This window comes from Sminthopsis crassicaudata, chromosome 4, assembly GCF_048593235.1.
Source record: "Sminthopsis crassicaudata isolate SCR6 chromosome 4, ASM4859323v1, whole genome shotgun sequence".
Classification (NCBI taxonomy): Eukaryota; Metazoa; Chordata; class Mammalia; order Dasyuromorphia; family Dasyuridae; genus Sminthopsis; species Sminthopsis crassicaudata.
Window position 1 is genome coordinate 211,458,801 of NC_133620.1, and position 16,598 is coordinate 211,475,398.

Here is a 16,598-nt window from a genome sequence, read left to right on the forward strand (position 1 = left end):
TTAAATTTGTTTCTTTAAGGATAAGGATAATCCTGGTGAAAGAGCAAGCTTTCATTTTCATGGTATCTGTAGTGTTTCTTTTTAAAATGTACAATAAAAAACCTATGGAATATGCGGAACCTGTGATTAGATTGTATTAGAAGTATGGGATATCCTTTGTACTTTAACAGTATACTTTAGTTTTAGGGGAGGAGATTTCAAAATTTTCTTGTTTATAAGTAGGAATCAGCTTGCTTGGGAAATGGTTTCAGCTCCTGAGTCAGTATGTGTGAACAAGATTGAGAAACAGGTGATAAAAATCCAATGTGTGATGTGGTCATTGTCAATCAGCCTTGCCTGATATTTTTTCTGTAATTCACAAAGAACCCAATTTTGAAGCATAAGCATATCTTTTTAATTAGTGGAAAATGATTTGTTTTAATTGTATATATGTATATAATTCCTTCTCCTTGAAGTTTTGGTGAGATCATTCTCCTCTTAATAGTTAAATCATTTAGGACTCCTAGATAGAAATTACACATTCAATTTCAGTGAAGTGATACTGTCTTTAGGATCTAACAGTAGAGTGCAGTGTGATATAAGAAAAGGTACATTTTAGATTGAGGAGCTAGATAAGCCTTCTTTTTCTCAGCCTGTTAAAATGGTTGCAAATAAAGTGTACAAGAAAAGTATACAATTTTTCTCCCTAAGACTTTTTTAGAAATTAACATCAATATCTTGAATTCAAGGTAGCTAGATGGCACATCAGGACTGGAGTCAAATGCAGTCCCAGAAATTTAGTAGCTGACCCTGGGCAAATTAATCCTGCTTGCCTCAGTTTCTTCATATGTAAAGTGAGTTGGAAAAGGAAGTCACATTCCAGTACCTTTGCCAAGAAAACTTCAAATGGGGATTATGAAAAGTCAAATATGCCTGCAACAACTGAACAATAACAAGATCTTACTTTGACTTTGAGTGAGTTCTAAATTTAGTGAACGAGAAACCCTCAAGAAACACAAGTGAAAGGTATGTTGCGCCACTCAGATCTCAGATTCTGTGTTGGAACCACATTCCCTGCAGAGAATGGCTTCCTGATGAGTCAGGAAGCCTTGGCCCACTAACGAGGCATTGCATTTTCCACATTTGAAGCAGTCGCTGTGCCATTGTCGTTCTTGGAATGAGATGTACTGGGGGCTTCCGAGAGCTAGGAAGGAATTTAGAAGAAAACACATTTTTTTCCACATGTAGGCAAGTAACATAAATGCAGTATTATCTACTTTTAAGCCCCATAATCTGTTCTAGAGAAAGATTCCTGAATTCATCAACTGTATTTGCAGACCAAGTTTCTTCCATTACACACAGAATAAACAAATAGAGAAAAGAAATGTGGTACCATGTGGTACAGGTCGGGATGGGGGAAATGCACAGGTTCTGGACTAAGAAGACCTGTATTTGAACCTAACCCCCGATATTATTTCTGTGATGGTGGTCCAATAAGTTAACATTCCTGAATCTCAGCATTCTTAACTGTGAAAAGAAAGTTTTGGACCAGAGGGTCTTTGAAGTCCCTCTCGGCTCTAAATCTATGATTTTTATGCTATTCTATTACTGGAGAAGTGAGGTGCTATAAGGAATACTGTGTTGTGTGATATATTGATTGGTTTTCCTTTATTGCTTTCTTTTTTCCTATTCTATCGCTTTAATATATTCTCTTACAAGGGAAAGCTCATTGATTAGAGGAGGAATAAATTTAGAAATGCAAGTGATGTAAAAACAAAAGATACCAATAAAAATTAAAATTTGTCTTTTAAAAAGATCTATATTTCCTGATATTCCATGCTTCCATATGTTTTTCCTGCACAATGGCACCCTTACTGATACCAAGTTGTTTTGGGGCATGATTACTGAGGCCTGCTAAGCAGACCACCTTAGGGGTATGCTACCTAAACCCTCCTTTCCAGTAAGTGATATAAGGTATACACAGTCACACTTCCACATGACCCTGCCCATTTCCCAGTCTTGCCAAGAATGTTGAATTCAGTTGTACTCATCAAGGGTGTTTGGCAATGATTTAATGGGATTATGAAAGCTTTAAAAGGAGCCAAGGACATGAATTTTTGTGGGCAAAAATCTTATCTCCATAATGTGATCTACATGGTCCTTCATTTGTATTTCACCTAATGATGAATATTAAATATTATATTCAGAGGATAATAGATGAAGAGTAGAAGTTACCTTAGAAATCATCTAGGTGAATGGTGGTATCATCAAAAGGAATGGGGAAATTAGGAAGAAGGGAGCCTTTTTATAGGAAAGAGTGAATTTTGGATGTGTTGAATTCATCTTACAGATGGGCAAACTGAAGCCCAATTCTATGAACTATAAAAGTAACCTTGGAAATCACTTAATTCTATGCATATTCCTCAATAGCACCCCCACAAATGATCATCCAACTTCTGCATGAAGACTTATTATGGCATTTTGTTTTCCTTCCATTGAACTTCATGAGGCATTCTTGTGTTTAGGAGCAGAGATAGCTGAGTGTTCCCAAACATACCAATTGAGATGCTTAGATCCTTGTAGTAATCTCTTTCATCTTTTTATAAGTGAAGAAAAAGAAACTCTCAAGAGTTACTGGACACTTTGCTTTAGGAATAATGTCTTTTCACAAAAAGGACCAATAACATCAGGAAAGTGTTATCTTGACTTGTAAGTGAATTGGATTTACTTCCAAAGTTACTACCCTCACTGCTTCCAGGACAAGACAGATTAGGACCACTGGAAATGGGCCCAGATACAATGGGAGACATTGGCCTTTTTAAGTTAGGATTCTTTCTTAGGTCTCAGTTTGTCTGAGACAACATTATTCAGTGATTAAAGCTAGATAAAAAATGAGGCAAAGAATGGCCTCTTTTACCTACTCCAAAAAAAAAAAAAAAAAAAAAAAAAAAAACGAGAAAGAGAGAAAGATCAGTCTGGGAAGGGAAGACCATCATTTCTGGCCAGAACTGAAATACTTATTTTGCTTTGCTTTATTCCTTAGGAACTTTTTCATATTTCCACATTTCTCATTTGTAAGAATATTGCACCTTGCTGTTTTTGGAAGAATACTACACAGAAGGATCATAGGGCTGGATTCATTCTCGGGTTCTACCATTCACTAGCTATGTGACTTGAAGTGGGTTGACGTCTCTTCTTTGTGCTTCAATTTCCTCAAATGTCTAATGAGGAGTCAGGGAATAAACTAGGTGATTGCTAATGTTCCTATCAGCTAAAATATTTTATGATTCCATGAAATATTTAAATGCCTATTGGGCATGTAGAACTAGATGTCTCTTATACATCTTAAACTCAAAATGTCTAAGACTAGGTTCTTTATCTTCCTTCTCCCAAACTTTCCTCCTTCTTCCCAACTCCCTATTACTGTGAACAATATCACCATCCTTCCCAGTCACCTAAGCCCCAAATGTAGGTGCCAATATTAATAGCTTTGCTTCCCATAACTTTTTTTAAAGCATGATGGTGCATATTTGCATAATAGGGGATTGATTTCCAACACATTTATTTCTAGTATTTTTTTTTTCTTGGTAAGCATTTCACATTTTAAAGAGAATTTATATCAACATTTCCTCATGTTTCTTAAACTAGTTTTACAATTCTTTGCATCCTTTTCAATCATGTCTGACTCTTCCTAACTCTATTTGAAAGTTTTCTCAACAAACATACTAGATTGGCTTGCTATTTCCTTCTCCAACTCATTTTTATGGATGAGGAACTGAGGCAAATAGGGTTAAATAACTTAACCCAGGGTCACGCTCAGCTAGTAAGTTCTGAGGCCAGATTTGAACTCCGGAAGAGGAGTCTTCCTAATTCCTAATTCCAATTCTCTACACTGTACCTAATGCTTTAAATATAAAGATCTATATCTATATCTATATATATGCATATATAGATATATAGCAAAAATCCATGAAGCAAAGGTAAATCAATTTTGTGCTAATTGGTTCAAATGAAGTTTAAAAAAATCTCTAAAAAACATTGAATTTTTCCTTAGTGTGCTAATTATATTCAAGTTATTCACAAACAGCACATCATGCTCAATCTCTTCAGGGTTTCCATATGCAGGAGTATTTCTCAAGTTCATAAATATGCCTTATTCATGTAGCAGAGAGACATCAAGGTAGTTCATCTCAAATTAAATTTGAACATTAAAACAGAAGCAGCTGGTAGCAGTGATTTGAAATAGGCCTGACCTAACTTTTAAGAGAGTATCAAATCGCTCAGTTCTCAAATTTTCATTTACTCTCTGTCAGGAAGACTTCTTTATAGAAAATGAGATCATCTATTAACTGGATACCATAAGAGAACGATTTCCTCCTTGCATGACAGACAAGTCAGATTTCATTTGCACAGAACACAATGCTATGACATTAGTGATTCCTTTTGAAGAGACCATAAGCCTTTGTCTTTCTATAGACTTATAGCATGTCAGAACTGAAAGGGATTAGAAATCACAGGTTTATAAGGCTCATAGATTTAGAGCTGGGATCCAAATTCCTCACTTTATATATGCAGAAACTGAGGTATTAAGAGATTAAGTGATTTATTTAAGGTTATTTAGGTAATAAGCAAAAGAGAAAGGATTAGAATCCAGGTGTCCTGTCAATGCTTTTCTCACTGTAGCATTTTTCTGGACTTTCCTTACTCTAAAAATATATAAAATTGTGGTAGAACATTTTTTGATAAGGGAAAAACAATTTTTACTTGAGTTTCTTTTGAAGTATATAAAGCACATGTTTCTTTATATTGCATCAATACTTTAAACTACTTAAAGTTTTCAAGATTGGCTTCTTTATCCTGACAATCATATTTCATAATTAAATGACTTTTGTTTTCTTTTGCTTAATGTAAGATGAATTGTCGATAAAATTTCTGTAGCTAGTTTAATCTCCCTTATCTCTCTCTCTATCTCATATTTGGAGGAAGATTGGGTTAAATGACATGATCCCTGGAAGTTGCTTCTAGAATAATAATTATTTTTATAGCACTTTTTGCTTGATGTCAATACTTAACCATGTGAGGTGGTTAAATGTATTGTTCTTGAGTTCTCCTTGATGGTCTTCTAGTTCAGTTGTTTTAATGATGAAAAAAATGACTCAGTGATTAGTGGACAACCCCACTTAAACAATCTTAGCCTATGACTGTTTTAGAACAAATCAAGAACTAATAGGTTTTTCAGTGTCCCCATTTGTACAGGGAAACACATGGAAGCTTTCTTGTTCTTTTTTAGTTATTCCATTCATTTCCGACTCCTCATGATCCTATTTGGAGTTTTCTTGGCATTAGAAACTAGAGTGATTTGCCATTTCCTTCTCCAGCTCGTTTTATAGATGAGGAAACTGAGGCAAAAGGGTTATGTAACTTTGGCCAGGGTAATAGCTAGTAAGTGTCTGAAGACATTTTTGAATTCACAAAGATGAATCTTCTTGACTCCAGGCCTGGCACTGTGCACACTGTACCACATGGTGAGCTGCCATGTGGAAGCTTAGGTATATGTCTATTTATTTTACGTATAAGGTGGAGTTCCCCTCTAAAGTAGATTGATGCTAAAGTGGTAGAATTATAGGAGACAAAGTGCAGAGTAAGTTATTAGTTAGAACCTTCAGAATATCTTTAAAATTCCATCATATGTTCTTTTAGCTTTCTGGATTCTTGGTCAGTTCAAACAATTTGTTAAACAAACAAATTCATTAATTAAACAAAAAGGGAAAAAATTCCAGACTCAATTAGTCTCTCCCTACAGCTGAAATATCCCTTGGCTTTGGAGATTCCATTTAAAAAATTTCATTGAATAAAGGATGTGGCAAAACCCACCAGGAAACAACTCTGATCTTGGGTTCACACTTAAGGACCTTCCTCAAGGATTTCAATAGATACAGAATATATTGACCCAGAGGGCAACAAGATATGAATACAGTGTGTGTAACACTGAATTTTGCTAAGGGCAGACACAATGCTAATTTCAATACAGGGCAAAACAGAAAAGACACACATATATGTATGTATATAATATATAATGTATATATAATATATTATACATCTATGTATAACACTATATATATATATATTATACACACATTATGCTTTCTCTCATATATTATCTACTATATGAATGTGTGTATATTTGTATATATACATACATTCTGCTTTCACATACATACAGAGGCATACAACATGGATGGCTAATTAAAAAAAAAGACTAAAGTTAAAATGAACATGATTTAACATTTATTTGATGTATTAGCTAATTCAGGCCTTCAACCCACCACATGAAGATGGTTTCTTATTTTATAGTATGTAAAAATAAAAAAAGATATAGAGTTGGACTGAATTCTTTTTTGACAATTAACTTTGAAGATAGCTTTTCAAAAAAAATCCCAAAGATCACCTTGACTGACAATGGGCATAATAATGGTTAAAATGAGGCAAAGTGAGTTAGGATAGCCTCAGTTCAAAGTCTGATATTGACACACATATACAAACATTGGCTGTGTGACTTTGACACACTTAACCTCTTAGTACTTTAGCCAGTTCTTAAGATTATAAGTTACAACTCAATGGATATAAGTTGGGAGAAAGTATTTTTCCCCCAGAGTTCTTCACAACCATTGCTGTTTTCTGTGACAAATAACCTGGTTGAGAAAACTGATAGATACTTCTTAGAGCTCACACAAAAATCATGTAAGCATATGTTCCTCTCCTCTCTTTTTTGTGTTCTCTGTCTCTCACTCTCATATACACTTATTTTCCCCTTTTTACTTAAAATCCTAAAAGTAAGTGGAGAATATAAAAATTCAGTTTTTTGAACACAAGATTTTTTGGATTCCAAGTAAATGATTATTTTTGCCAATTTTGCATATTATTTTATTAGTCTAAAGAGTCTGGCACTTGCTACTTGTTACACAATTCTTTGCTAATTTGCCAATATCCAGGGAAAGTAACTTATGTTTTAAATAATATACATATATATGTATATATATATATATATCATAGACATATATGTGAATATATGTACATGTTATGTCCAAATCTGTGTGAATATATGAATTTATGTACATAACCTTTTAAAACATATATCTGCAATGGTGACTCTCCCTTAATATGTGAATTGGTTGTGTTATTTAGTGTATCTCCTATCCATACCCAGGGATCAAGCTCTTTCTAATTTGGATTTTATGTGTATATTTTCAAACTTTTCAGACAGATGATAAATGAACTATTATCATACTTTGGCTCTCAATTCACATGTGATTCTTCTATGTAAAACTTATTTATTTATTTATTTATTTTTTGTATTAGAACATTACCATACAACAGAATAAACAGGTGCCCAGTTATTTTGGTTAATGGTGATTATAATGTGACTCCAGGTCATCTTGCTGTAACTACTACTAATTCAGATAGAATAAAAAATCAAACATCTGGTATTTAATTTGTATCATTTCAAACATCTGTATATTTAGGAATAGATGGAAAATATTTAACTAATTTTTTTTCTTAACCGGATGTCTAAGGATTGTTAAACCATAACAAGGCTAAGAATTTAAATAAACAAATAAAGTACCTGTCTTGGGACCAATTTAGTGCTCCTAATTAGAAATAAGGAGCAATCTAAGTTATTCTTCCTTTTACAGTTGGAAGGCACTAACAGTACTCTCCCCACCCTTCAAAATGTATAAAGTACAAAGTAAATCTACTGGTTAAGAAGGATTTCCCTGGTGGCAAGTAGTTAGAAAAGGTTTATCAAGCAGCTTGGGAAGACTTTTAGGCTTGCCTCCTTGCAGGCTTTAGCTTCCATCCAATTGTCCTCCAATTTTGAGGCTGGATGTTAGGTTTCTACTTTGAAGCCTGGGATGAATCAAACATATATGTAAAGGTAGGTTTCTCACTCTCTTTTCCAGTCCAAAGAGAGTGGTACTTTAGAATCATACATTCATAGATTTAGACCTAAAAGAGATCTTAGAATCTATCTGGTCCACTCCATTTTACATTCAAAAGTGAACACCAGACAAGTTACATGGCCCTTCTTTCTTTCTCAGTGGGGGATGGTGGAATATCTGCTTGGTATTTCCTCATGCCCTTGAGATTGGAGATGGAGGGAAAAAATAGGAAAGTGTAGGGACTATGATTCTTTAATCATGTCACCAAAGCAGAGTGAAGAAAATTGAGTGTAATATACAAATATTAATCCCCTCGCCAAAGCAGAGTGAAGAAAATTGAGTATAATATACAAATATTAATCTTGGAAATGGTAGTAGGCTCCAGGAGCCTGTGTAGAGAGGGAGTGGGGATAAAAATATGGTTCTGCCACACTGCTAAATGTGTCCATAAATTGCTTGTAAGATGAGCTGCTGCTTTGTGTGTACCTGAACAGGTGTCTGGCAAGCTGTGTTTCTCCTGTCTATGATTAACATTTCAGCAGGGTCTCTGAGGGAAAGGTAATGTTTATTTTATTCATGGAAATTTATTCATCATGGATCAATTTACAATTTGTTTTATTTTCAGATCATTTTTACAGGTGTTTTGTTCCTTTAGTAGTACACTATCTTTTGGCTTTCTGGCCAGTTCTTAATTAAAACTCATTTCAAGTGAACAGAGAGAAAATAGAATACCAAACTTGTTAGCAGGATTTTAAATTCTGATTAATGAATGTCTGACCTGTGCAAACCACATGAATACCATGTTGGGCTATTCATATCAATACTTGCATTTAATTAAACTCTTGCATTTTTTGAAGGTCCTATAGACCTAGTAGACAATCATTTTAGATTCTCATTTATAAATACTGCCTCTCTCATTCATTCATTTATTCAGCAAGCATTAATTGCCAAACACTGTAGTAACTGCTAGAATACAAAGGCCAAAAAAAAAAAAAAAAAAAAAAAAAAAAGCAGTTCCCACCCCAGAAGAGTTTATCTTGTATTGGAAGAAAAAATACTTTATACATCAAAAGTAAATATGAAATACAAAGTAAATACAAAAGTAATTTCTAGAGTATGGTCTTAGTAAACAAAGGAATCAGATTAGGCTTCTGTAGGATGGACATTTTAGCTGAGCTAGGATATTCTAAAAGAATTCTGGAAAGTAGTATGATAGAGCAGAAAATGCCCAGGTCTGGAATCAGAAGACTTGAATTCTAATTTTGCCACTGATACTTAATGTGTATCTTGGGCAAGTAACTCAATCTTTTTTCTATAGATAAGCTTCCTTATCTATAGAATGGGGTGATTGACCTAAATGATCTAGAGATCTGTTTCAAGTATGAGATATAGGATCCTTAGGACCTAACTCTAAAAGCCCATTTCATTTATGAAATCCTCCCTAATATCTATAGGTCACACCTATTTTTGCCCCTTTTTGTATCCCAAGCTTAGTACCAGCACTGCACCTGAAGTTCAACTTTAACCTCAAATACTAGCTGTGTAACCCTGGACAAGTTATTTAACGTCTCTTTGCCTAAGTTTCCTCAAGTGTAAAATGGTGATAATAAGAGCACCTACCTCAGAGGTTTCTTGTGAGGTTCAAATGAGATATTTTGGGAAAAAAAAAAAAAAGAAAAGAAAAAAGTGCTTAGTACCTAGGTTCTATATAAATGTTTATTCCCTTCCCTGGCACATAATAAGCACTTATTAAACGCTTATTGACGACTGTTGATTCCTTAACTGCCTTTCACTTCAATAGGTAACTACTATGGACAAAATACTGTGTTAGGTCCTGAGAAGAAAAAGATAAACACAAAACAGTCCTTGCCCCTCACGAAGCTTATATTCTGCTGATCATTTTTCCCCAGCTAGTCTAAAAGGTTCCTTGTAGGGAAGGACCATATCTTTTTTCTGGGTGTTTTCTTGTACTCAGTAAATACCTATTGAGAGCTAGATTGAAGTGCTACATATTAAATATTATTATTGAATGATGTTATTAGAATATTTTCTGATGTATAAATAAGATCAATTAAATTTTTCTTTTGCATTCAACTCTCTAAAGTGAAATCATAGCTTGTCTGTGAAAGGGCTACAAAAAATTATGAGGAAACTCACCAGTAATGGGTTTGGTGCAGCCTTCACATCTCTGGGCATAGAGGGTGGCATAGCAATCTTGGCAATATGGATGATCATCTTTGGAAACGAAACTTTCTCCAAATAGCTGCTTATTGCATCCAGTACACAGAAAGCATTCCTTGTGCCAGGGCTCATCACGGTAAGTCATTCCTCCAGTAGTTATCACCTAGTTTAGGAAAACAAAACGAGATGAACATGCTGATCCCGTTAGAGCAGAATGTTTTACTCCTTGATGCTCTGGGCAAATGGGTCATTCTAGTGCCTGCCTGGCACATCATGAGAAACAGAAATGCTTATCCCTTTCCCCTTTCTAACCCCTCTCCATACTAATTCAGGTAGCTGGATGGCCTATTGGGCAGACTGCTGGACTTGAGTGTCAAAAAGCCATGATGTTAATTTTGTTTCACTCATATTTTAGCTATGTTATTAAACTGGACAGATTATTAAACTTCTTTCAGACTCAGTTTCTTCATCTATAATATGAAAGTAAAAATTACTACTTGCTTTACAGGGTTGTTGAGAGAATTAAGTGAGGGTATGTAAAATGCTTTGAAAATCTTTAAGCACTATAGAAATGCTAGTTATTATTTATTATTATAATGTAGTATATAGTATTATATTATATAGTAATTATATCAATTTGCAACAGGATATTGCCTTCCTTCAAAAATCCAATGTCCTGGTGGCCTGTCCCTTGCCCTCAGCTATTTTCCCTTTCTAGAATGTAAGCTCTGGGACAGGGACTGGCTATGTAATGAGAGGGTGGAGAGTCAGGTCTTATAAATTCCATAACATCCAATTAATGGGAAATCTGGGGATTTGTGCAAAGCTTGTTTAAGCACCCACTATCTACAACAAAACAATTCATGATCTTGTGAGTAGGTTAAGGCCAAAGTGCAGTACACCCAAATAATCATAAGTTTTAATGTGACCTTTTAACAACTTTCTAAGACTATAACGTTGAAGGGCAGATACCTTTCTGCACTAGGAGCTGTCTGCATCAAGGAAATCATACTTCAGATATTTTTTCTTAATGTGATAGAGACTATTAAGCCAGTGGTTTGAAGTTGCCTACTCTGGAGTGAGCCCATGCAAACCTCATATGATACATGGAGCAGTGTGACATCTTAGATTGCTCCTGTGAATTTATGCAAATTACTCTATAAGACCTCTGTAGAGGACATCTATTATACAATCAATCCATGGGTTGATTTCCCCTGGGTGTATTCTTCTGTAGAAAATTATTTCTATTATGTTAGTTTTAAGATTTTCTTTTTTTCTTTTGGAATGTAAAGAAAGAGGAGGCTTGGATTTTTCTCTGATTTAAACAAAACAACTTTAAAAAGCTGCTCAGCATAAGTAAATGGGATGTTTTATGGTAAGAAATAAAGCAATATAAATTAATTCTCACAAGCTTCAAAAAAAAAAAAAAAAGCTGGCTTTTTAGTGACAACCAAGGCAGAATTCAGGGTTTCTTTTAATATCTCCATAAAATAACTAGTAAGCAAAGATTAATAGATTGAAGACTCAAATAAAAGTAGCATTCATAGCAAATCAGAATCAGACACACACACCAGAGACTTTAATTAGGAATAAGAAACTCTCTTGCACACTCTTTGCAGATGATATGATGATATACTTAGAAAATCCTAGATGATCATCCAAAAATCTACTCAAAACAATTAATAGCTTTAGCAGACTTAAAAGGTATAAAATAAACTCACACAGATTATCAGCGTTTCTATATATTACTGAAAAAGTCCATTAGCAAAAGATAGAAAGAGAAATTCCATTTAAAATTATGGTAGACAAAATAAAATAGTTGGGGGTATGCTTGCTAAGACAAACCCAAGAACTATATGAACACAATTACAAAACACTTCTCTCATACAGATAAAACAGATCTAAATAACTGGGAAAATATCAATTCTTCACTGCTAGGCCAAGTTAATATAAAAATTATAATTCTGGCTAAATTGGTCTTCTTGTTCAGTGCCATACCCAATCAAAATGCCAATACATTATTTTATAAAACTAGGAAAAATATATCTGAAAGAACAAAAGGTCAAGAATATCAGGGGAAAATACAAAGATTGGTGAGTTAGCAGTACCAAACCTAAAACTATATTATAAAACAGTAGGCATCAAAACTACTGGTACTGGCTAAGAAATAGAGTGGTGGATCAGTGGAATAGATTAAATATACAAAATTTGACAAAATAATCAAGGCCTAAAGTAATCTAGTATTTGATAAACCCCCAAACTCCAGCTTCTGGAATAAGAACTCACTGATAAAAATTGGTATAAAACTACATCTCCCACCCTATATTAAGATAAGGTTAGCATGGGTAATGATTTGGGCATAAAGGAGGATACTATAAGCAAATCAGGAGAATAAAGAATAACTTTCCAGTAAGATCTTTGGAGATGGGAGGAATTTATGACCAAAGAACTAAAGAACATTAGGAAAGGTAAAAGTGGACAACTTTGATTACATTAAACCAAAAAGATTTTGCAGAAACCATACTAATAGAAACAAGATTAAAAGGGAAATACAAAGCTGGAAAAAAATCTTTTCAGCCAATATTTCTGACAGAGGTCTCATTTCTAAAATATATAAAGAACTGTGTCAAATTTGTAAGAATACAAGTCATTCCCCAGTTAATAACTGGTCAAAGGATATAACAGGAATGTATGTTGGAGGAATCTGGGAAAACTGAGATACTAAGGCATAGTTCTTGGAGTTATGAAATGATCTAACCATTCTGGAGAGTAACCTGAAACTATGCTCAAAAGACTAAAAAAAATTGTGTGTACCCTTTGACCCAGCAGTGCCATTTCTGAATTAGGATTCCAAGGAAATCTTGTTCAAAAATTTTTGCAACAGCTCATTTTGTGGTAACAAAGAATTGAAAAAAAAAATGATGTCCATCAATTGCAGAATGGCTGAACAAATTGTGTATATGAAGGTAATGGGATATTCTTCTATAAAAAATGAATAAGATGATTTTAGCAAGGCCTGGAAAGATTTACATGAACTGATGCCAAGCTAAACAAGCAGAACCAAGAATGCATTGTACACAATAACAGCATGAATGTTCCACAATTAACTATGAAAGACTGGATCTTCTCAGCAGTTCACTGATTCAAAGTAATCCTAACAAGACTTTGGACAGAAAATGCCATCTGCATCCAGAAAGAGAAGTAAAGATACTGAATGTAAATCAATGTTCACTTCTTCATATATATATATATATATATATTTTTTTTTTTTTGTATGTGCTTTTTTATTTTTCCCATGGTTTTTAACTTTTGCTCTAATTTTTCTTTGCCAATATGATTCATAAAGCAAAGTGTGTTAAAATAAAAAGAAAAAAAAAAAAGAAACTCTCTTGCATTTAGAATCATTTGGATTGAATTCTGGCCTTTAGTGGGAGGTAGAGTGGTGTAAGATTAGGCCAAGGATTTCTACCTTCTCATTTCTCAGTTTGGTTTTGCCTGAATGATCTTGTGGCTTTTGTTACAAGTTTCATCTTTAATAAAATAAATGTAATAAGGCTTTTCCAACTCTGTAGATGATGGATAATTACGTGATGGAGCAGGGAATTATATATATATATACATATATATATATGTACATATACATATATAATATATATATATATATACATACATATTATATATATAAAACACACATATGCATATTTTAACTCAAGTTTTGATTTCATTTTAATCCAAGAGATTTGAGATTCAGAATATTTTGGGTTTTTCAGAAAAACAAATTTCTACTTTCCAAAATAAAAACTCATGGTTAACACTGATAACAATAACAAACTTTTTTAAAAAAAGTTCTAGATGTCAAAGACCTTTGCCTGCAAAACATTTTCTTAAGTTTGGCTCACATTGGCCAGATACATATTTATTACTCAGTTTGCCTTAGAAGATATGTGAATTCTAAGTTCAAAGGAAGCCTTTTGGGAGTGGGTGGTGGTAATGGGGGGGACCTGGCAAGGTTTACCCTGTTTCTTATCCAATGTAAACATTTCAAAAATTCTTGATTATCCTTAAAAAAAAAAAAAAAAAAGTCCTATATATAGCCATGAGGCCCCTGGCTCTGCCAAAATGTTAGTTTTTTGCACCCAGGTCATACTTCTCCTTTGATTAAGCAGGGAAGCCCCCACCTCAGGCTCTCTTTAGTATGAAGACAAACTGTTCTGTGTGTTTAGTATTTTTCTATCATTCCCATGCTCTATCTATATCTTGACCTAAGTACACAGGACATTTAGCTGAGGAATGTCAAATCTTTTTTTTTTTCTTTTAGACCACAAGTTCTTAACATTTTTTCATGTGTTAAAAACCTTTTTGGCAGGCTGATAAAGTCAGCCCCTTTCAGAATAATAGTTTGTTGCCTATATTCAAAATAGGAGGAAAAACTAAATTTCTATGAAAAATTAATGAAAATAAAGATGTAAATTTTTCCCCCAACTGAAGTCACAAACCTCCTGAAATTTATACATGGATCCCAGGTACAGAACCTTGTTTCTGAAATAAAATTATACCTTGGACTTGAATGAATATTTTAAAAACTATATATGAGTCTGTTATATCAGGAGCCCCATTTCTCAATGAGTGAAACAGTTCTCTAAATCAGTGCCATGCTTCCTAAGTATTCCTCTAGTTTACTCAAAGTCTAATTTCCTATTTATATGCATTCTAATAACCTTGATATGCCTTTTATTTATGGCTGTATTATCATTTATGTTGGGGAAATCTCATTGGTATCTCACCATAAGCAGTGTACATATGCTCTTACACTTTAATATTTGAAGGGCCAGCATGGAGAATCTCCCTACAGATGGAAATTTTTTTTCTGTAATGTGGTCAATTTAAGAAATGTTTTTAAAAGTCTTTAAGAGTCATTTCTCTACAACTAATCTTATGATGAATCTCTTTAAAACTTATTTAGACTGATCTTTGGCTGGCAGACATATGGTCCATTACCAGGTTCATAATTGAAGCCTTTTTAGCATGATGTTGTTCAGTCATACTGGACTCTTTGTGGCTCCCCATTTGGGGTTTTCTTGGCAAGATACTAGAGTAGTTTGCCATTTCCTTTTCCAGGTTTTTTTTTTTTTTAAACAGGAAGAAACTGAGGCAAGCAGGATTAAGTGACTTGTCCAAGTTCACACAGCTAGTAGATGTCTGAAGGTAGATTTAAACTCAGTTATTTTTGACTTTGGGTCTACTGTTTTATCCTACTGTAGAACCTAGTTGCCCCACTCCAGCATAGGAAGATGTGATTGAATTAGTGTCCTTCTGCATAGTCTTCAAGAGCTCTATGTGACCTCCATGTTACAATGAGTCATAAGGGCAGGATATTAATGAAGAAATGATTAGACATAGGTATAGAATCTGTCAGTAAGACTTTATCAGGTATGGGCAGCTAGGTAGTACAATGATAGAGCACTGGTCTTGGAGTCAGGAGGACCTGAGTTCAAATCTAGTCTCAGATACTTGATATTTACTAATTCTGTCACCCTGGGCAAGTCATTTAACAACTATTGCCTTGCCAAAAAATAAATTTAAAAAAATTTATCAAGTCAAGTTGGTGATGTTATAAAATTACAGAGAATGAAACAATTCCTTCTCTAAAGAATATATATGTGTGTGTGTATATATATATGTATATATATATATATATACATACATACATGTATACTATGCATATTTATATACACCCATATATACATATATTATATATATGTTATGTCATGAGTATATGTTGTATGTATTTATCATAAACACATACACATACATGTGTGTATTTGTTTATAGGATGATACATAATGGATACTGAATATAATGAATGTATATTTTGGAGTCAGAAGCACATGAGTTGAAGTCCATGCTCCAACATATTCTGGTTTTGTGATATCCTAGAATTATGTAAGTTCCTAACATGGATATTCATAAAACATAGACTGGATATTCCATTCCTATTCATGGTTTTTGTACCTTCTTTCTTTCAGTGACCCAGGCAACCATCTAAGGCTTTAAGGCTTCAGAAACTGTTCAGATATTCATTGATACAGAGAATTTCTTCACTATAAAACTTCATTCACTAGATAAATCATAGGTCTTGGCCAATACATATTTTGAAATGTAGACATAGACATACAGTAAGTAGATGAGAGTGAAAACAGATAGGGGAGAAATCCATATATATTTTGCCCTACTACATAATTTTTCTTTTGAAAATCACTATCTTAAACCAGTGAGTTGTCATGTCTTACTCTTCTGTGCATAGTGTTTATTGTTTTATTCCCAAATAAATACTTCACAGGTTAAATGGATGTTAAAGCATTGTGACAATCATTAATAGTATGGAGACCAGTTTCATTGAATTAATAAAACAGTAGACTTTTTTTTCACACAAAAAAACGAAGAGAAAAAAATGGAATTGAGAGAAGTTTATACTCTTCAAAATGGACTTTTCTTGGA

At 33.7% G+C, this 16,598-nt stretch overlaps 1 protein-coding gene across 1 annotated transcript in view; it reads right to left on the minus strand.

Annotated features, from left to right (window-relative positions):
- Window positions 1–949: 949 nt before the first annotated feature.
- Window positions 950–16,598, minus strand: part of FHL5 (four and a half LIM domains 5) — a 48,763-nt gene continuing 33,114 nt past the window's right edge. The window contains 2 exon segments of the mRNA XM_074310260.1: window positions 950–1,183; window positions 10,077–10,263. Of these exon segments, the coding sequence (XP_074166361.1) occupies window positions 1,020–1,183; window positions 10,077–10,263 (351 nt within the window). The 3' untranslated portion in view covers window positions 950–1,019.